The sequence below is a fragment of the Numenius arquata genome, chromosome 5, assembly GCF_964106895.1.
Source record: "Numenius arquata chromosome 5, bNumArq3.hap1.1, whole genome shotgun sequence".
NCBI lineage: Eukaryota > Metazoa > Chordata > Aves > Charadriiformes > Scolopacidae > Numenius > Numenius arquata.
In genome coordinates, this window is record NC_133580.1 from 27,061,168 (window position 1) to 27,081,596 (window position 20,429).

Sequence of the window (20,429 nt, forward strand, 5' to 3'; positions counted from 1 at the left end):
ACCTCATTAGGTTCTTCTCTGCCCAGCTCTCCAGCCTGTCCAGGTCACGCTGGATGGCGGCACAGCCCTCTGGACCTCCCAGTTTGATATCATCAGGGAACTTGCTGAGGATACACTCCGTCCCCTCGTCCGGGTCATTGATGAATATGTTGAACAGGACTGGGCCAAGTATAGACCCCCGGGGGACACCGCTGGTTACAGGAAGTGTACTAGCACAGTATTTAAACACCTCAGGCATGACTCACAATCCCTTTCTAGGGAACCCCTAGGTTCTTCATTAGTAGAACACAGAAGGCAGCAGTAGCTCCAAACAGCTGTTCTGTCTCAGTGGGGCAGAAGTGGGATTAAATGCAAGTTTTACAGACAACTCAGGAAATTACCTTTCATGACTCATAGCCTTCTCAGCTGCAAGGCAATCTCTAGAAGAGAAAAAATTATTCTTACTAGGTTTACTGTTAATTTTACTTACTGAAATGAACCTGTAGGTCAGTAATTTTATGTACTAAACAGAACCTTAAAAATTACTTTTGAAAGAAAAAAAAAGAATTGAAAAGCAATGCAAAGAACAGTGATTAGAAATTCAATTAGACTGGTTAAGGAAACTTCCTCTTTCAATTAGGAATCATTAGTAAAGTTACTTCCACAAAAATAAATACAGCTGAAGAATTAAACACTGTATTTTTTCAATCTACAAGCAAAGTAACAAACGTGCCGATGAAGTTATTCTCTAGGTAGTGGGGCTGTGCGTGCGTGTGTGTCTTTTCTATGTTTTTAAACTGGATCTGCTACTCAAGTCTCAAAACAACACTTTAACAATTCCAGGGCAAGTTTCCTGATGTAGGAGCAGACCCTAGATTTGGCACCTGCCTTTGAGAACCGGATGCTGATCACACCACTTGGTTTCTCTGTTAGCTATTCAACCACACCAATTGTCACATAGCTCAACCGGGCCATTACTGTTTAAAAGTTAACAAGATAATTAAACCTATCTACCAACTTGGTAGATACTTGTAAGGAATTACATAAAAAGCTTACTGTGGTCCACGTGGCTTGTTATGTTTTCTTATATTATTTTTTATTTTCACATCTGATAACTTCTGTTTTTTGCTTGCCATGTCCTGCGCAGAAGAGCTGTCAGAATCCGTTTGAGACTCTCTGTCCTCAGGGTTTGAGCAAACATCTTTACTGGTCCTGTGACAAATCTTTTTGCGTATCTTCCCTGAAGATTTACTTGACAAACGTTTCTTTTCAGACTTCTTCATGCCGTCTGTGAGATGCTGTAGCGCTTTTACAGGAGTTTTGTTATTTGCACCACCAGGTGACTCCAACACGTGCAATTTTACAGGCTCTCTTTCAAGCTCTGCTTCAGCAGGTCCACTGTCATAACTCTCCTCTCCACTGTCAGAACTCTCCTCTCTTTGTAACTGAGGCTTTTTGTTACTACTTTTCTTGACTGATTTTTTAAGGTTCTTCCTCGGACTTTCTGCCAGTCTCTTCGCTGCTGTATCTTTTGGAAGTTTCTGCTTAGCAGTTTGTTTCTTGTCAACTAAGTGCTGAGAAGCTTTTGAATCCGACTGCAGATACTTGGAAGACCCGAGATTCTTTTTTGGAGACACAGTTGGCTCTTGCTGATGCTCAACTGAGGGCATAGGGGAATCCTCACTTGTCATGACTTTTGTTTTACGTTGCTCTACATCAGATGCTTTAGTTTCCAACCCAGACGGTGGCAGCATCAGCTCTTCAGCTTCTGGTTTCCAGGACGTGTCCTTTTTCTGGTTTGGAAAGCCTTGCCTAAGTGCATCCTTTTTAGTCTTTCCTATCAACACACAAAACACTTGGACATTAATATCTTTTTCCATTAAACCTGAAGATACGTATTGACATCTGAACGCATAAAAATAAACAATGAATCAAGGGCGGGGGGAGGGGAAGAAAAGTTAATGGTTAAAATGGTTAAAAGAAGGCCTTCTCTGAACTATAGTGCATGAAAAATTCAAACCAGAATTTTTGGTGTACTTTCAGTATTTCCTAGCAGATAAAACAGGCAAAAATGTTGCATTGAATCTGCTTTCCAGTTTTCAGTGCTTCCTGGTACAAAACTTTTCTCAAATAATTCCTAAAAACTGATCCCCTCCAGTTCAAAGCACATATCTTAACCTCCTTTCTACGGAGAGACGAAAGCTTGTGGGTGCTTACCACCTTTGTCTGCTCGTAAGAAAAGACAACACTGCTAACTTATTTTTTAATGTCCTAACAGGAAGGGCTGGGAAAGCTGGGGGGGGGGCGGGGGGAAGAGTAAAGACACTCTATCTCATTGCCTTATATACACCCAAACCTAACTGTGCAACTGAAACATCAATTAGGAAATCAGGAATCCATTAATGTCTCTCATCTACTTCATCTTTATTTCTCAAGAAACCAACCCAAAAAAATCCAGTAATATCACCTGGAAGAAGTCTGAAGACATGTTAAATAACTTACCTATATGAGCACTGTTTTGCCTTTGAGATTTAAGGACCTTTCCTTTACTGTTACAGACTGGATCCGATTCCGATGTTCCTTTGAAGTCATGTCTTCTAACATCCAAACCATCCACTTTCTGTTTAGTACGTGCTTCAACCTGTGCTTTTCTGTTTTTGCCTTTCTTACTCTCTGTCTTCTCCTTTTCAGAGGGCTGAGGTTTAGAAACCGGAGTTGCAGAGCAATCTTTTTTTGATTTTTTCTTCTTACATGGTATTGAAAACCAAGAAACATCATCTGATTCATCAATTAAAAAATCAAATTCATTTTCTATTTCTGTCTCTTGATCTTTAACAGGAGGAGGTGATGGTGGTGATATCGAGACTGAATACCTAAAGAAAGGAGGGACAAAGTGTTCACATTGTTTGATGGAAAAAAAATTGACTTTCAATCTTGCAAATCTAGTGGTGACTGTAGAACACCTAAACACGCTACAGGACATTCCTCAGAAGAATTATGATTAAATTCATCGTTCACCACCCTTTAGCTTCCAAAAAGAGCAGAAGGCCTGCTTCTCCTTGCTTTGGCCTCATATTCACACCTCATTATTTCTCTGATGCTGGACAGTCACCTTCCTATCTAACCAGCCAAATCTATGTTAGCTCTGATAAAAACTGCCCAATCACTGCTAACTTCAGAATCACATAGGGTTTTCCCGATTTCTCCAAGATACCTATCAAACCATCTCATGCTCAATCTGAAACACTATTCAACAGCTACATACTATTTTACTGACAAAAGCAACAGCACTGGTAAATCCTAACAGCACAAAACTTCCAAACAACTATTCAAGTCCTTTCTCAAGTGACATTTTTCAGCAATGTTGGATTATACCAAAATATTCTCCCAGACCATGTATACAGATAAAAGGATGTTGCTCCAGTACTCAGGACTGGGTTATTTCACTAGCAAATTATGTTCCATATTAAGCTTCAAAACAAACCTTTTTCCAAGCGTTCCTGTTGCTACAGCTGCTAAGACAATCGAAGAGAAATCCTTCTCTTTCTGTACAGACGACGTAGCAACACGTTCTATTCCTTGCTCGAGAACAACCCGCTCATCTCTCCCAGTCTGAGGTCCTTCCAAATTTTCAACTTCCACGTGGCTCTTCACTGCAGCAGGAGTATTTTGGTCATCCAAGTGTAATCTATGTATGAGAAACAGCATTCAAATATGATGCTATAAATCCTGAGTGCGCACTAAAGTATCATGCGGATGGACAGATTCTCTCATTTTCTCCCGCTGACTTGTGAACGAGCTTTCATTTGGTAATTTGCTGAAACACGGGTTAGTGGTACTACTTCCCAGCACAGTAGCAAGTATCCAAATCCATGAGGCAACATGGGGGGAGCTTGTGACTCTTGATCAAAACGAGGGCTGCTCAGCAAGACAAATTCCTAATTTTAGGAGAATGTGCTTCAGAAATTGTCACCTAGACCCTAGTTGCACTCTCTTCCCATTCTCACTCCACCAATGGGAGTCAATGGGATCAGTGTCAGTCCTTCTCTATGGTCTACCCCGGAGATTCAGTCCTCCAGGAAAGCAGAACTGTGGCTGGGACCGTTGGCCACTATTGCAGCTGGGCTTCAAATTTTCCAAAGAGGAGACAACGATCACAACTGAAGTTGTTCTACTTTGCATAAAACATTTGCGTACTCAGAGCGAGAGGAACAATGACTGCTCATCTCTCCTTTAACAAATTTTTTGTTAACTTCTGAGGTCAACACTGTCAGTAGGATTCACTAAAAAAACAAATAATCTAGACCATCCGAGAAGGAGTTAAAACCTATACTGACAGGCTTCCTGCACTTTTGGGAATTAACTCTTACATCTCATAAAAAAAACAATTCTGCCCTTTCTAAACCCAGATAAGGAAATTTTCTAAAAAGCTTGGAATTACTTCTAATGAGTTCACAATCCAAACTCAGAAATGATTGAAACCACCATGTTCTAAGGGCGGGCAGGACACAACACCACCAACACGGTCAGCTCTACTTATACTTACTCATGTACCGGAGGACTTTTTGCTTCCTCCAAAAGAAGAGGTGATCCAAGAGACCCATGATCATCCTCAGCGTCCAAAGACAAGGCAGGACTTTTGCATAGTGCTTCAACATCTGTTAATATATTATTTGTTTCTCTTTTAGATACAGGAGACTGTGGTTGATTAGAATCAGCTACATAATCATGTATTGCAGGCTTCAGGGGTAATTCATACGACCATCCTGCCATATACATAGGTTTAATTATTCTCCTCAAAACCTTACAAAATCCCAAGAAATAGTTACCCATAAAACCTTAATTCAATAATGCTACCAACCTCTGCTGCTGGCTGTTTTTAGTGGTGATGCAGGTAAGGACTCTGCAGCATTACAGGCTCTTTTCACAGAGTTAGTTAACCCTGCCTCTGGCTGTCACAGTCAATAACAAATAATGAGAAAAAGTAAAATATTTGATAAAGCAACAGTATTTTGACAGGAGTATAAATTTCTATAGAGCACGATATAATTTCCTTCCCTTAATTCCTACTCATTTGAAGCACAGTTCTCTCCTAACTATACACTTCCCTTTTCTATCACGTAAGACTTTCTAAAACTAACTGTAAATTTCAAACAACAGGTAAAACAATGAGTACAGTAAAAATCAATTTGCAGCTTTGAACAGACATCCTGGTAGTCCACAGGAAAGCTACCGACTCTTTACATTAGAATGAATTAACTTAAGCAATTTAATTCATCTTTATTAAGCCAGGCCGAGATTTTGCAAGAACTACTTTGAGATTATAGAGTATTCTAACATAAGACTAAAATAAATAAACACCATTATAAAGGATGCCTGTTCTCAACACTACCATTAGTAGAATACCCTACTCTTACAAAAAAAAAAAAAAAATACTAGAATCAAAATATTAGAACTAAATATACAAACTAGATTATTGGCATCATTCTCTCAGACAGCACAAGTCCTTCAACTTGTTTCCACTCTTCAACAAAAGTTACAGATAAACAAAGTTATTGTACAGATAACTGTTTATCAGGAGTTGACAAGCTGCTTTCATACAAGGATCATCTTTACATTTGACTATCCATCAGATAGCTGCTAAGAACTGTATCCACGTATCTGGCAAAGTGACTGAAACCAACCCCAGTGGAGTCCAAGACGGCCATACCCACCACCAGTTATAAGGCAGCATGCTTCAACCTGAGACCATGAGAAATTTAACTGTCCTGGACAAAAAGCTGAAAAAGCCTTCATTAGCAAAAAAAAAAAAAAAAAAAAAAACAAGAAAATAACCTGTTTAATAAATCTAGTTATAAAACATTTACTATTAGAGCACAACAAACTAACAGAAAAAATTACCAACAACTATTACAGAAGGTTAAATTATAGCTATATACTAATACAAGTGACATATGGAGCTTATTCATTCAATGCTCATACAGAACTAAATCCTACAGAACAGTGAAAGCGTACCCAATGTTGTACGCTGTTGTGACGCTGCCATAACTAACTTACCCTTTGGCTCTGTATTGAAATCCTCCTGTTTCCGACAACAGGAGTTGAGCAATAAAGACTTGTACTTGGAGAATTTATTGTAAGATCACTACCACAACCTATAAAGAAAAAAAAAAAAAACCTATAAATAAGGGATTCTTGGAATTGTCCAAGTTTAATTTATTTTAACAAGTTGCTACGGCTCGTTAAGGTCACCAAAATCTAAATAAGAAAGAAACCAGCTACTTGGGAAAAAGATTACAAGACAGTTAAGACACAATTTTAAGCAGCTTAGAAGGGGCTTCTTTTAAAGACTGTGAGAAAGACTTTATTCTTATCCATTTTATTCTTCATTTCTGTTTATTTACCACTAAATATAATACAAGGAAGAAATGAATTTTTTCTTTAACCAGCAAATTAAATAAAACACCAAATAAAAGCTTACTTTGGAAACAATTCTCTATGAGTTCCAGCACATTTTGACCTGGTCGTACATCAATCTTAGTTCTAGAAAGGAGAGGGGAAAAAAAAAAATATTTTCAATCAGAAATGCTAAATGCTCCTATCCCAACAACATAAAATTAGTAAACTTCTTACTACTAAATATTTTAGATTATTATTTCCACTAATCCCAACTTCAATATTAAACCTACCATTTCCATGCATAGATATCTGCAAAGAAACTTGTCTAAATAAGGATTCCAGAAGAAAAAGACCCACTGTCACAGAATACGACAAGACTGAAATCTCTCTACATAAAAGAAAACATATGACTACGCAATAGCCCTCAGGTAAAAGGGCCTCGGGAGATTCCCACTTTAAATAAATAATATTTTTTTAAAACATCAAGTAATGTTGCCTGCCCAGTGACTCCATCTCAGCAGACCCAGAAATTAAACGTGTAGGATGAACGTCTATCCCTTCATAAAAGGAGTCACCCTCTGCTTCTTTTTCTACCACTTATCCACAGTTATTCTGTGGTTCTATAAAAGCTTCAGCAGCAAGAATCCGCTTGACCTATCAAATCCATAAGCAAGCAAACAGCTCAGCTGCTTGGATTAGTATTTCCAACCTCCCCAGGACAAACGAAAACGGCAGAAATGATCCCCTTGTTGATCAAAAACAAAACAGCAAGAGAAAACCATTATAGGAGAAATATTCCACGGCTTATCACGTGCCTTTAAAACCAGGTAATTTAGTAGATTTTGTAAGCTTATGAAATGGACATCTAAAAATGGATTCCAGCAACAAAAAAGCTGATGGACTTCTGACATACCTTTAAAGAAAGCTACAGCACTGCAAATACCCAAATTCATCTCTAACGTTTACCAGCACGGGCCAAATAAGCTGGAACTCTGCGTGGGCTTCCTCTTGAAAGGCAAAATGTTTGCACAGACAACTGCTTCCGTGCTCAGGCAGCCTAATCAGGGGTAGCTTAGGTAGAGCACACCGCAGGCTGCTGCCTTGGGACAGGAATACGAAGGAAATCCTTGGTGCTTTGTCCCCCCCTGGCATAATTTGCTCCTCCCACCACTAAGAAATACAAGAAGTCTGGGGAATATCATAAGATCAGTTTAACAAGATACACCCGACAGTTTTGACATTAGGCTTTCGGACAAAAATCAACGTAAGTTTTCCAAACAATCGTATCTAGGAATAAAATTTTAAATGTAAATTACCCTCCTCCATGGCAGAATCTTGCTCTGTAGTCTTTTTTAAACTGATTCTGTGAAGAAATAAGAAGCAATTTTTACTAAGCACAGTGACACCGGACAGAAAAACAGGCCAGCGACCAACCTCCTGTTTCTCATGTAAGCAAGTCTCGGATTCTCTATCCATCTGAAACTAGTGGGAGTTACTGCAGCCCTGTTTTTCTTAAAATGTTGCCAGTAGCTACAACCCCTGTAACAACTGCCAGAAATTCAGCTTTCCTCAAGAACCACCAAGCACCTGTTGCGCTTAAAGTCAGAGAGACTTACGTGACAAAAATCACAGTGAACCCACCTAAGTATTTGGTTAATGTTTCTGTGATGATTTCATTTTCATTTCATTTCTCAGTCCATTTCAATGGCTGGAAAGCAGCCCTGAGGAGAAGGACTTGGGGGTGTTGGTGGATGAGAAGCTCAACATGATCCGGCAATGTGCACTGGCAGCCCAGAAAGCCAACCGCATCCTGGGCTGCATCAAGAGAAGTGTGGCCAGAAGGTTGAGGGAGGCGATTCCACCCCTCTGCTCTGGTGAGACCCCACAGAAAACAGAATGAGAGAATGATATGGGGTTGGAAGGGACCTCTGGAGATCATCTAGTTCAACCCCCCTGCCAAAGCAGGTCCACCCAGAGCAGGTTGCACAGGAATGTGTCTGGGGGGGGTTCTGAATGTCTCCAGAGAAGGAGACTCCACCGCCTCCCTGGGCAGCCTGTTCCAGGGCTCTGCCACCCTCAAAGGAAAGAAGTTCCTCCTCATGTTTAGGTGGAACTTCTTAAATTCAAGTTTGTGCCAGTTACCTCTTGTCCTGTCACTGGGCACCACTGAAAAAAGGTCAGGCCCATCCTCTTGACACCCTCCCTTTAAGTACTCCACCACCTGGAGTACTGTGTCCAGCTTTGGAGTCCTCAGCACAGGAAGGACATGGACCTGTTGGAACAGGTCCAGAGGAGGGCCACAAAGATGATGAGGGATGGAGCATCTCTGCTACAGAGACAGGCTGAGAGAGTTGGGGCTGTTCAGCCTGGAGAAGAGAAGGCTCCGGGGAGACCTCATAGCAGCCTTCCAATATCTGAAGGGAGCCTACAGGAGAGATGGGGAGGGACTCTTTATGAGGGAGTGGAGTGATAGGACAAGGGGTAAGGGTTTTTAACTGAAAGGGTAGATTTAGATTAGGTACTGGGAAGAAATTCTTTGCTGTGAGGGTGGTGAGACATTGGAACAGGTTGCCCAGAGAGGCTGGATGGGGCTTTGAGCAACCTAGTCTAGTGGTAGGTGTCCCTGCCCATGGCAGGGGGGTTGGAACTCGATGATCTTTAAGGTCCCTTCCAACCCGAACCATTCTGTGATTCTATGGCTACAGAAATAACGAATGAACTACACAAAGCAAACTGGGACATAACCTTAGCACACACCCACTGCTCTCATGTAGATTCTTACCCTGTGTTTATCACAGGCAAGACCACATGAGAGCACATCAGCTGTTCCACGATACGACTACAGTCCCGATTAACTCACAGCACTTCTGCATGTACTTGAACCCCGAGTACAATCAAAGCAATCTGAATAACAGACAGGACTCCAGTCACCTATTACAGCAACTACAGCAGCGACAATTCAAATGACAGCACATTATCAGCAGTACTTTCTATGCCAACAAATGAAATAAAGCCTACTGAGCTGGGAACAGGCCAAGACAGTAGAGGATAAAAACAAGAAGGAAGGGTAAGTCAAGAAAAATTAAAGAGCTAAGTAGAGCGCAGTTTTTCCACCCCTGTGGCAAGAAAATGTCTCAAAAAAATTCTAGATGTTTAGCTGAAAAAAACCATTATGACCTCTTCTTCATTTGTGTAGACTGGACTAGAGTCCACGCGTGGTGTGGAGATTATCTGGTCCTAATACAACACAATTCAGGTCATTTTTCCTAAGCTTGCCATACTGACGTTACTTTGCAATTCCTCTGTGGATATTACTTCTGGTAATAAAAATAACAAAAAAAAAAACCCAAAAAAAAAAACCACCAACCAAAACCACATAAGGATTTATTCCACTGCAAATTTTCAACATCAGCTTAAAATAGCAGGAAGCAACTCCCGGTCACATGGGAAAACAACTGACCGAAACCCCATCGTTTCAGAGCCAGCGCTGAACCCCAGCCCCACAGCGAATGGGTCGCTGGGCCTTACGTTTCTCCCCCTTGCAGCGGAGGGCAGGCGTGCTTTCTTATTAGGAAACTAAAACTCCTGCAACGGATCTAGAAGAGCCGTCAACAGTTGGTTTATTGCCATGTGCGTAAAGAGAGAGAGACATAAAAAGAGGTTTTTAAGCTCCCCGCGGGCCTCTGGCCGAGGAGGGCAGGAGGGAGCGCGCCTCCGGCAGGTCTCCACAAGAACCGCTGGTTCTTTACGCGCTAACCCGCGGAAGGAGGATCTCCGGAGACAAGCCACAGGGGAGCAGGGCTGCCAGCAGTCACCCCCTCGGAGCAGAACTCTCTGTGCCACCACCCGGAGCCAAGAGGGAGAGCAGAGCAGAGCATGAACACCGCGCCCCCCCGCCATCCCTTTCCTCAGGGCCCCCCCCACAGCCTCACTGCGCCGCCGGGGGCGGAAAGACAGCCCCGCCCGACAGACCCGCAGGAGCGTGGTGTGGTGTGGTGAGGGCCGTGCCACGATCGTTACGGAAGAGAACGGCCGCTGCCCCCAGCATCCCTTCCCCTCCGCGCTGTCTCACCAAGGGCCCTGCCATCCCGGGGCCGCAGGACGGGACCCGGCCCCGCCGTGGTTTCCCGCCAACGCCGCGCCGCCTTCAAACCCCGGGCTCCTTCCTGCTGCACGCGCCTACCAGCGGCGAGGCGGCGCGCCGGCCACGCCCCCCTCCCCCGCCCCCATTGGTTGGCGGCATCCGCCGCGCGCCAACGAGGGTGGCTGCTTTGCGCGCGCGCCCCCCCCCACCCCCCAACGGGCCGTTGCCGCGCCTGCGCAGGAGGCGGTGGCAACACCCCCCGCCCCCTCCCCTGCCTTCCCCTCAGGGCCCGTTCCCTTCCTTTACCTTCCCTCAGGGCGGGCGGCGGCGCCGGAGTTGATTTTCCCTCCCCCATGAGAAAGGCCGGTTCAGCTCCTCGGGTCTCTAAACGCTACAAAACACCTGCGGCCACCACAGGGGGGGTTGCAGTTGTTTGTTTGGGGTTTTGTTTGTTTGTTTGTTTGTTTTTTCTTCAAAACAGCAGCAAAGAACTCGGCAACAGGCGAAAACAGCCGCTCGAGAACGTAACGCCACGGTATTCGCAGTATCTTAGGGTATCTGCAAAAGACAGGCCAAAAGTGTAATTTTAAATGATGCCTTTTACCACACACTGGCAAGCAGCGGACTGTGTGCCGCCTCATCAATCTGCCTTGCCAGGTAAAGGTGGAGGCACCCGTGTTCATTAGCTCTTTTGCAACAGTCAGTATTTAATGTTCTGACATTTAAACACAATTTAAATAGAGAACATGTACCAAAAAAAAAAAAAAAGACAACAATGTAATTTAATCAAAATCCGAGAACATGTACCGGCCCCCGTGGGGAATTTACTTTCACATGTAGGGCTGAACCTCTCCTTTCCTAGGCTTGGTTGGTGGCTGGCTGATCTACGATAGATCACCTTACCATCTTATCGATACAGAAAAGGCCATGAAGATGCTCCACAATTAAAAAAAAAAATTATTTTTTATATATAAATAATGTTTACTTTGCATTTAGTAGCAACCAGCATCAAAACACCAAGTCTTGTCATCCCTGTTCTTTCTGGCTGCTAAGGGGAATGCCAGAAATTAAATTAAACATCATGGTTCTGTGAAACCTATGGAAATTTCACTTCTCATTTCATCAGGACCAACGTTTTGCTCCTGAGCTACCATCTGCCTTCACAGTTTCTTTAAAGGCTTTGGCATATTAGCTCTTTCCCAATGCAAACCATCTTCGTACATGCCCGTTGCAAAGTTGATTCATCCTCACCAATTATAAACAACCATAGGTAGATTTATTTCCAATATTACTTTCAGCGTCCTGTATAATCCCCCCTAGCCCTTTGCTAAAGAAAGCCAAACTCCGATAGTCTCAAAGTTAATCCACACTCCCAATGAAAAATTTAAATATTATTTCAGAGGCAGCTGAGAGCAGCCTCCCTCCAGCAGCAGCCCATGCCGTGTCCGGTGCTGTAAAGCCATGAAAAGCAGGCTTTTCCATCGTGACCTCCAGGTGACACCCAGCACAGAAATGCACTTTTGTACCAGCCTGCTCATTATTTGAATGTCTCCTCAGGAGCAAACACGAGAGGCGCTTTCCAAAGGGAAGGATCCATTCAGTCTGGTTCCCCCCCCCCCCCACGGTGACACACCGAGCAAAGAATTAGGCGGTGTGTGCTGACCTAAAAGCGAGGACAGAGACTTCCTCTTCGAGGTGATGCTTTTTCCACCCCTCTCGCTGGGGCAAGTTCTCTGGCTGAGGCTGACACAGAGCAGACCGAGAACAACGGGAGTGGAGGGGACGGGGAAAAAACACCCAACAGAGCACAGCAAGGGGGGATACCCAGATACCCTGCTGAGATACCCAGATACCCTGCTGAGATACCCACATAAAGGATGCTGAGAGGCGGTAGGGAACAGCCTGAGGAAACTCCTCAGCCGGCCCCCCGGCTCATCTTCCAGGAGAGGCAGAGGATCACCGGTCTCCCTTTGTACTTCCAAGGTTACCTGTCTGTCCGGCGCTCAAGATGCCAGGTAGGGTGCGCAGTCCCAGGAAGTGGATGTGTTGGAATATTTCTTCAAAAAATGTATAGTCAGGAGGGACAGGTTTGTTGGGGGGAGATGTTTCTCAGCACTGGCTGACACAAATGGTTGCACTGAAATAATGATATCTAGTCATTTCTGTCCATATTACTTGGGGGCGAGGGTGGGAAAGTAAAATAAACTATTAAGGTAACCATCAATATCTCCAGGATCTCATTGTAATTTACTACTACCTACTGAAATGTGGATTGAGTTTGACTGATTTCATAGCTTCCACCGTGGTGAAAAGCTGATGTGATATTTTCAATACCAAGAGCAAAGTTTACATGGTTACATTGCTCTGACGCATCCTCTATCCTCTATTTACGGGAGAACAGTATCCATCCTGAAGTCTTCAGTGACACGTCACCTGAAGTCTATGTCTCTACATCTGTTTTTTTCTTGTTAGTAAAGGCTGACGATTTCAGATATGTGGACTAACTGGGAAAATAAGAGCGATTTTTTTTTTTTGACCCAAGATAACTATTTAAGATGCAAATGTGGAAATGGCTACACGCTTGTGTATGTTACAATAGCACAGATGTCCAGAGCATTTTCCTAATCAAGGGGACTGCCCTTTTTTAGCACTTGATAATCCCAATCCCTGTACTTGGGGTGACAAAGTCATTTTTACCCTACCTAGACTCACATCTCTGTAGATGTAGAAGCACAGACAGAATAGCGAAAATGAGAGTCGCACAGCGCTAAAGGTAGGTGTAATCGAAAGCCCAAAATAGCATGGTGGTTCACAAACACAGGAACAGCCAGGTACCACAGAAAACAGGAACTCCAAGAAACAAAAAGTAGACTAATAATCTTACTATTAATTATTCTGCAGCACTAGAAATTATTCAACACATTGTTTTGTTGCCTCTAGCAGAACACCTGCAAGTTTAATAAAGCTCCCTTTTACATTCCTTTATTTATATCCTTTCACGTAAAACCTTTTTCCCCCTGAACAGTCTGTCCTCCTGAAATTCAGTAACTATCATACTGTAATAACAAAAACTAACAGGGCAGAACGCTAATATGCAGCTGATCTGAAGAGACTTATGTGGGACTGACAAGGTGTTAACCATCACGTTTGAGAGACCAGACACCCAAGAGGAAAACATATTCTTGGCTGTCGAACAATAACAAATGCTCCGGGGCAACTACTCTGCCATTGAGCAGAAAGCCCAGTTCATAAGGTACGGTTCAAAAATTGCCCATGACATCCAGCCCTACACCACAGCCAGCATTCACAGCCTTCATTAACACGCCAGGGACAGATGGCTTAGTGAGGACATTTACCTTAACACAACACTGCAGCAGTGCTCAGAGGTTGGGGTCCGGAGGCTGAATGCTACAGAAATTTTACGCTAGTAATTTCAGAGAAACCATCAGAAAGACTAGTTAAGAACTAGCAGGGTAAAAAGCAAGGATCATCTGCAGAACAGTCCAGGGAATGTTGCTCACCCTAATTCGTATGACCTATCAGACGTCACAAGTTTGCTTTTTTGTTGTTTTGTGTTTTGTTTTTTTTAATTAATTTTTGTGAATGTGTTTTTAAACCCTCGCCTCAAAAAAACTCCATACAAACAGCAAAGAAACCCCAACACCAAACAACAAACACAAAACAGGTAAGTAAACCAAAAACTAGAATGGAGTTTCTGTTTTACAGAAGTTGCCTTCCCAGTTCAGTGCCCCGTAACAGCTATAGTTCTCAGGGCATCAGGGGCACATGAAAACGGAAAAACCTTTCCCCTCACTCTGGCACAACTGCGTTAGGGAACAGTTAGAAGAGTCGGACCATTGTATTTACCTTGGCATGGTGTTGATTTAAGAACACTACTACACGGAATTTAAAGACAAAGCATGTAAAATACCACTTCAAATGCAAAAAGTCCAGTTAATAGGTCAGACTACTGTCAAGGTCTATGATTTGCTCCCTGTAGCAAGTAAACCGGCAGGATCAAAATTCACGTGCGAATAGGCAGTTCAAGAGAATGCTGTTCAGGAGACTGGAGCCTTCACACATGTTCATCTCACACCATTTTCTACTTGTATACCTTTTAGGGAGAGCAAGATTTTAAAGTGGTATTTAAAATATATTTTCCTGCCATTACATACCCCCTTTAAATTGTTTGACAAATTATTGACAAACATTTAAATTAGTTAAAAGCTTTGAATTGGTTAAAAGGTTTCTAGTTCTGTGCCAGATTAGGATACCAGAAAACAAAGCCTAGAGCCTATATATCTTTTTGCCTGTAAAGAATTATTTACTGAGCCTTTCTTGCATAAACTGCCTGCAAAATACATACTTGCTCTTTAACGATCTTTAAAACACTGAAAATGTGACGACAGTTTTTTCTTAGCAGTTCTTTCAGCATTTTGTGGGAACTAAACAGATCGTCTTCCTCCTTTCCAACAGGAATTTAGAGTGTATTGGACAGAACTCAGAGGAACTATGCTCTTCTTTTATGACGATAAGAAAGCCCCAATAGTGAGTAATGTGCTGTCTTTATAATTACTCATCTGATTAAGTGTATCAGCTATTTTCATCGAGTAATCCTTATGTACTCCAGACACCCCTCGGCACCCTTTCCTCTCTCATCTGCAGAGTACAAAAAATAGTACTGAATGTTTTCACAGAAAAGCTGAGACCAAAAAAAGCCAGAGTGAAACAAACTATAACATATTAATTTGCCTCATCGAGACAAAAAAGGAGTATTTTTTTGGAAACCTATAAACATATCCCCATTGCTCCGTAATTTTACCGAGTGCTTTTTCTTCAGCTGTGCACAAGGGTAACATTATCACGGTGTGTAACATGAATTTCCTTTATGCAGTACTTGGTGTTATGGTGTGCTCTGGCTGAGGAGTCACAAAGCAAATACTCGGGGAGGTCTCGTGGATTTAATCTGTTTGTGATTATGAAGATTAGGATGGGAAAAATCCAGAAGGTACGCTGTTGGTGAGAAGAGCTTCTGTAAGCAGAAGCAAAGGACAGAGCTTTGACACATCTGTCAGTTAAATTAAACCCAAGTTCTAGACGAAAAAAAAAAGTTTCAGTCTATTTTCTTCTAAAGAAATTCTTTTGGAGAGCAGCTCCATTTCTGATGGAAACTACAACTTGTGCTATTTCTCTTTCCCCCCCTCCTTAGTACTCACAGAAACTGGATGTATCGGCTTTGACCTCAGCAACCAATGTTTATCCAGATGAAAATGGCTCTGCACGGTTCATCCTGATGCTGTCAAATGGGGAATTAGAACTGAAGGTAAAAAGAAGAAAGCTGTGGTTTTAAGCTACTTGGTACTTTACTTAGTCTCCCACAGATACTCAGAGCTGCATTTTTGGTGTGGGAGTAGAGCTGCCTTCTTGACATCTAAGCAAACAGCCTGCAGCTGGGCAGCACCGAAAGGCAGGGCAAGGGAACCTAACACCAGGGAAACTCCCCCTAAGGCATTAGAAGTTTTTCCTCAGGATTATCTGGGCATATGAAATGAGCAAGGAATTGAACAAGAAGATATACAAGAGAAACCAGGAAGTACCACACTGACAGGCCCCATCACCTGTAAAATCAAGAAGGTGATAAAATACCCGACCACCCCACCATTCAGAAGCCATTCAGGTTGTAGTGCTCAGGGACTTTCTAGAAGGTTTTAGCCTTGAGACTCACCTTAGCATGGCTTTCTCCTTGGATCCACATAACCCTCTCCTTTTACTCCAACAGGGTGTTTTTACCTTCCCACCTCTTTTCTCTCCCTCTAATTGAACATGGAGTACTGGGGAAGTGCAGGGTTTTGGGGTGCGATGGAGCTTGGCAGGGAGCTCATTTCCAGGCACGGTAGTTCTAAAAGGGTGAGAGTTATTTGACATTTCCACATGAAATATCATACTTTTTTTGTTGTTGCTGTAGTTGTTCTTACACTGTCATTTTCTGTTCTCTCAGGCTAATGATTGTGAATGTGGGAAAGAATGGAAGGGTTTTATTCTCACCGTAACAGAGGTATGGAAGAGTTTTATATCTCACTTCATGTCAAAAGTGTCTGTAAGTGGGTTTTGTCTTCATGTGTGCCAGAAGTTGGTTTCCACAGGCACAAAGCTTTGCTTCTAAGGTGTTTGCACACACTAAACTGTTGAGGGGATTTGTTGCGTTTTGTCTGTTGTTTGTTTTGTTGGTTTTTTTTTCCCCTAGGAGAGCAAAATTCAGGCTGACTTAACCCCAGCTTGTCTGCAATACACACTCTGCCATGGTGTCTAGTCAGGCGCAGTTCCCAGTTTGCTGTCCAGGAAGGAAAAGATTTCTAGCACAAGTCCATCCCCTACAGCTCTGAAAAAGGGAGCTTGCTCTGAGAGACGACTCTCTAGATCTTTACCATGGGATAAAGACATAACCAAAGTAGTGGCCAAACCCCACACCTGAGAGAACCCCTCAGCCCTGTGTTTTATTTTACTATTCTTCTTAGCTAAATGCAGTTTGAAAATAGAGACCCTTTTGTGATAATGACTAGGGGAAAAATAAATGAAGTTTGCTCACAAATGACTTTACATAGTCCTAGCTGAACCGCTTAGAAAGCCGAGGGTGGATGAAATAGTTTAAATTACAGTTACACAGCCTTTTGCAGTATAGCAACCGCAAAATATTGTTGTGGATTCTTACATCATTCCCACTTCTTTTAATGCACATTGCTTCTAAATCGGGACACAGATATCCTTATTTCACTATTCTAACAAAAACACGTGCAGCATTTTATTTGAAGCAGAGGCATATCCAAACCTTCCAGATTATCACAGCTGCTTAAACCAAGCAGGTAAGAAAGATTTCTACACAGCAGCTGCGCTCAGAGAGTGGCCGTGATGCGCACACAGAAACGATTTCTCACAATGTTTGTCCACTCTTTCATTTTCAATTACACTGTTCATTTTCAGCTATCCGTTCCACCAGATGAGTCATTACTACCTGAGCAACTTAGAAGAATGCATGAAGTGCTAGAGAAAGAAAAGAAAAGAAGGATTACGCTTAACAACTGTTCCAGCACATCCTTGGACAGCAAGAGCCCTCCCAGCAGTACATCGATCCCTCTGCCAGCGTAAGCTCTGAATAAGCTATGCAAACCCCAACCTGACTGAAGAGCCTTCTCTTCTTCTTTCAAAGTATTATTTCCGTGCAGAGGTTCAAAATTCAGCTGTTGTACAAGGGTTGTATAATACGCAATGAACAAAATCTACCTTGAGACCTTTATAGATATTTCCTAAGGGAAAGACTACTCCTGGAGCTTTCCTACAATGCCTTTTGTTTTGAAAAGGCTGAGTGCAACGTATTGCTATGCTTAGAAAACTTTTCAGAAAACCAGATGTTAGGCTCCTGTATCTGCCCTTCTGAGAAAATACCGATTACCATTGAGAAAGTCAAGGTAAATCAAGGTTAGTCTTCCCACATTCTTTACAAGGGTCCAGAAAGTGTCATACCTGCGTGAAAGCTTCACTTTTCTCTCTGAGAAGGCCAAAGCACAGCTGTCCTGAATTATGCTCCTATAGTAGCACTAATCAGCGAGAGTTCTTCAGATGTCATGCCTCTTGGCAGCCATGGCTAGTCACCCTGGATAAGCCTAGCATTGTGAGGAGGTGTTAGCCCAGCAGACTGTGTCTCTTCACGCAGCTCAGAATGATGTGTCCTTGCCAGAGCAACTCTCGTGTATGCCTTTTCTCTCTTTCCTTCTGTCCAGGTGCTTCTATGCAGTATCTCGGCAAGAAGCAATAGAGATGTTAGAAAAGAACCCTTCACATGGGAATTTGATCCTGCGTCCTGGCAGCGACAGCAAGAACTATGCAATCACTATCCTGTACAAGCTGGAGTAGGTTGATTCCACAATGTATTATCCCATTCTTAACTAGTACACACTGTGTTACAAGCTGAATTCTTAATACCCAGAGCTGACATCTCTCGAGATATGCCTTACTTTCAGGCTATTTTGAGAAAGGCAAATGGGGCCTGAGACTGATTTCTCAGTTCTCTCCTCCTCCAAAGCCAGTTAGATTAAATGAAGAAGCAATAAAGATCCTCCCGGAAAAGCCCTTTTGCTTGGCTAAATGGGCTCCCCCCCATTTGCCATGAAATCCTATTCTGTTTAAGAGGTCATGACGCAGAATGAAAACGGAACAAGCCGTACCACTTTATAAAATGAAAAAAAAAATGAGGGAGAAGTCTTTTCAAACAGTAACTTAGTCAAAAAACACACCACATTTCAACTGAATTGCCATGTTTTAGCTTTTGCAGAGCTTCAGAACGAGAGGCGTCTGGGACACCAGGCATGACGTTTGCAATTCTCCATGTTTCTAAACTAAAATGGGGGGGGGGGGGAACCTCACCCTGCTGAAGACCTTCAGTGAGCTCTGGGGGTATTACAAAGCACACCCATTTCTCCTGCAAAGGAATTTATAATGACAACGATACAACAAAAAGTATTTAATTTCAGGCAGTATATCAACTTTCATTTTCTTTCAGTGCCCCACACTTAAAGCACTATAAAGTGGTGTCCAAAGGAACAAGTTACCTTATTGAATTAGAACGACGGGTAAGTGAACAATTCCCTTGTTGAAGATTCTTAAGCAGGTGTAGAAATACCACTTTGCAGAAAATTAGACATCCTATTGGTTTGAAAAAATACCTGCTGTAACACCATCTGCTGGAAGATCACCAGCAGTCACTGAAGAGCATGATGGTGCAGAGAACCATCTCTCTTCAGCTTTGTTTACTCATTTGATGGAAGGGAAGGAGTTGTCTCTTCAGGGGTCAAAATGTTACCACAGATTGCAGAGGGCTGTCCTGAACCTCACTGCATCCAAATGCTGGATGTAAATCCAGTATCGGTTTCTTGAGATACGCTGTTAGGGATCTCAGCCTGCCAGCATGTTTTAAAAAAAATATATTCTCAACACACATAGCGTGTTTTATTTGGCAAGCTGGTTTTTTTGTTTGTTTGTTTTGTTTTGTTTTTTTTTTTAGTTGGTGGTTTTTGTTTTCATGAAACAGGTGACGCTCCCAAGCCTTCAGGATGTTGTCAATTACTTTGTGACCCAAACCCGAGGGAACCTGAAGCCGTACATCATTCCGACACGTGCTGCAGAGGACCCAGTGTTCTGAAAGCAAGCTGGTGGCTGAAGGCAGACACAGAAACGGCCCTGCTAAAAGAAAGAGGCATGGAAGCAGCAGAGGAACTCCGCACTATTGAAAATAAATGGAAGGCATTCCCCAAGCTACTCTTTCTCAATTTCTAGAACAGTTCTGTCGGTCCTAAACCAAGAACGTGATGCAGCTTCTCCCAGAGAAACTTCTGAGATTTGGGGAGGGCAAATAACCCCAATTCCTGCAAAAGATTAAATGTGGGAAAAAAGAGAGTGGGAAAGAGAGGACACATTGCTCCTGCAGAATGCGATGGAAAAATACTGTATTGAAATTAGGCAGACTGTTTGTGGGCTCAGCTCTGTCATAGGCTCACAGCGCAATAAACTCGTCCTCTTAAAAACCCCTTTTCTTGTCTACACACTCGTAACAGTGTCAGTGCCATTTATGACATCCCACAGGGACAGCAGGGATGCCTCACCTCAGAGAGGCTTTGAGCACAGCCAGAAAGGCGCAATACAGACCAAAAAGCAGAAAATACAAGTCTGGGTAGTTTAAACTGGGATTCCTGTCTCTCTGCAAGGCCATGCAACCCTTACAGGACCTGGAACATCCCGAGTAAGGCGGCGGGAGCATTTCCCGTGTGATGCAGCTGAGGGAGGGCATAAATTCAAGCAAACCGAGGCATCTCCAGCCCAGATGAACATTCCCACCTACATGCCAGCAGGGGTGTTCATCAGACCCTGCTGTGAGCTACTTCAGGAAACTAAACAAAAATAAATTAGCGTTCCTGTT

General features: G+C 42.9%; 2 protein-coding genes across 2 annotated transcripts in view; one reads left to right on the forward strand and one right to left on the reverse strand.

The window, feature by feature from the left end:
- The window catches only part of CENPC (centromere protein C), a 31,883-nt gene extending 21,307 nt beyond the window's left edge, over nucleotides 1-10,576 (reverse strand). Inside the window, exons 1-10 of the mRNA XM_074147407.1 lie at nucleotides 10,451-10,576; nucleotides 7,695-7,741; nucleotides 6,461-6,522; nucleotides 6,037-6,134; nucleotides 4,841-4,931; nucleotides 4,526-4,637; nucleotides 3,464-3,667; nucleotides 2,482-2,852; nucleotides 1,036-1,816; nucleotides 381-419 (exon numbers count right to left, since the gene is read on the reverse strand). Of these exons, the coding sequence (XP_074003508.1) occupies nucleotides 381-419; nucleotides 1,036-1,816; nucleotides 2,482-2,852; nucleotides 3,464-3,667; nucleotides 4,526-4,637; nucleotides 4,841-4,931; nucleotides 6,037-6,134; nucleotides 6,461-6,522; nucleotides 7,695-7,741; nucleotides 10,451-10,465 (1,820 nt within the window). The 5' untranslated portion in view covers nucleotides 10,466-10,576. The remainder of the gene's footprint in view (nucleotides 1-380; nucleotides 420-1,035; nucleotides 1,817-2,481; nucleotides 2,853-3,463; nucleotides 3,668-4,525; nucleotides 4,638-4,840; nucleotides 4,932-6,036; nucleotides 6,135-6,460; nucleotides 6,523-7,694; nucleotides 7,742-10,450) is intronic.
- Nucleotides 10,577-12,339: 1,763 nt separating this feature from the next.
- On the forward strand, nucleotides 12,340-19,655 carry STAP1 (signal transducing adaptor family member 1). Its single transcript, XM_074147542.1, has 8 exons — nucleotides 12,340-12,477; nucleotides 14,939-15,010; nucleotides 15,672-15,785; nucleotides 16,461-16,517; nucleotides 17,441-17,601; nucleotides 18,238-18,366; nucleotides 19,017-19,086; nucleotides 19,545-19,655. The coding sequence occupies exons 1-8, from the start codon at nucleotides 12,340-12,342 to the stop codon at nucleotides 19,653-19,655; spliced, it is 852 nt and encodes a 283-aa protein (XP_074003643.1).
- Nucleotides 19,656-20,429: the final 774 nt, after the last annotated feature.

Bases quoted from the DNA above. Each gene is read 5' to 3' on its own strand.
- STAP1 (XM_074147542.1), top strand. From the start codon at position 12,340: ATGCTGAGAGGCGGTAGGGAACAGCCTGAGGAAACTCCTCAGCCGGCC. The intron at 17,602-18,237 runs GTAAGCTCTGAA...CCTTCTGTCCAG, and splicing joins ACATCGATCCCTCTGCCAGC to GTGCTTCTATGCAGTATCTC. The intron at 18,367-19,016 runs GTAGGTTGATTC...ATTTTCTTTCAG, and splicing joins ACTATCCTGTACAAGCTGGA to TGCCCCACACTTAAAGCACT.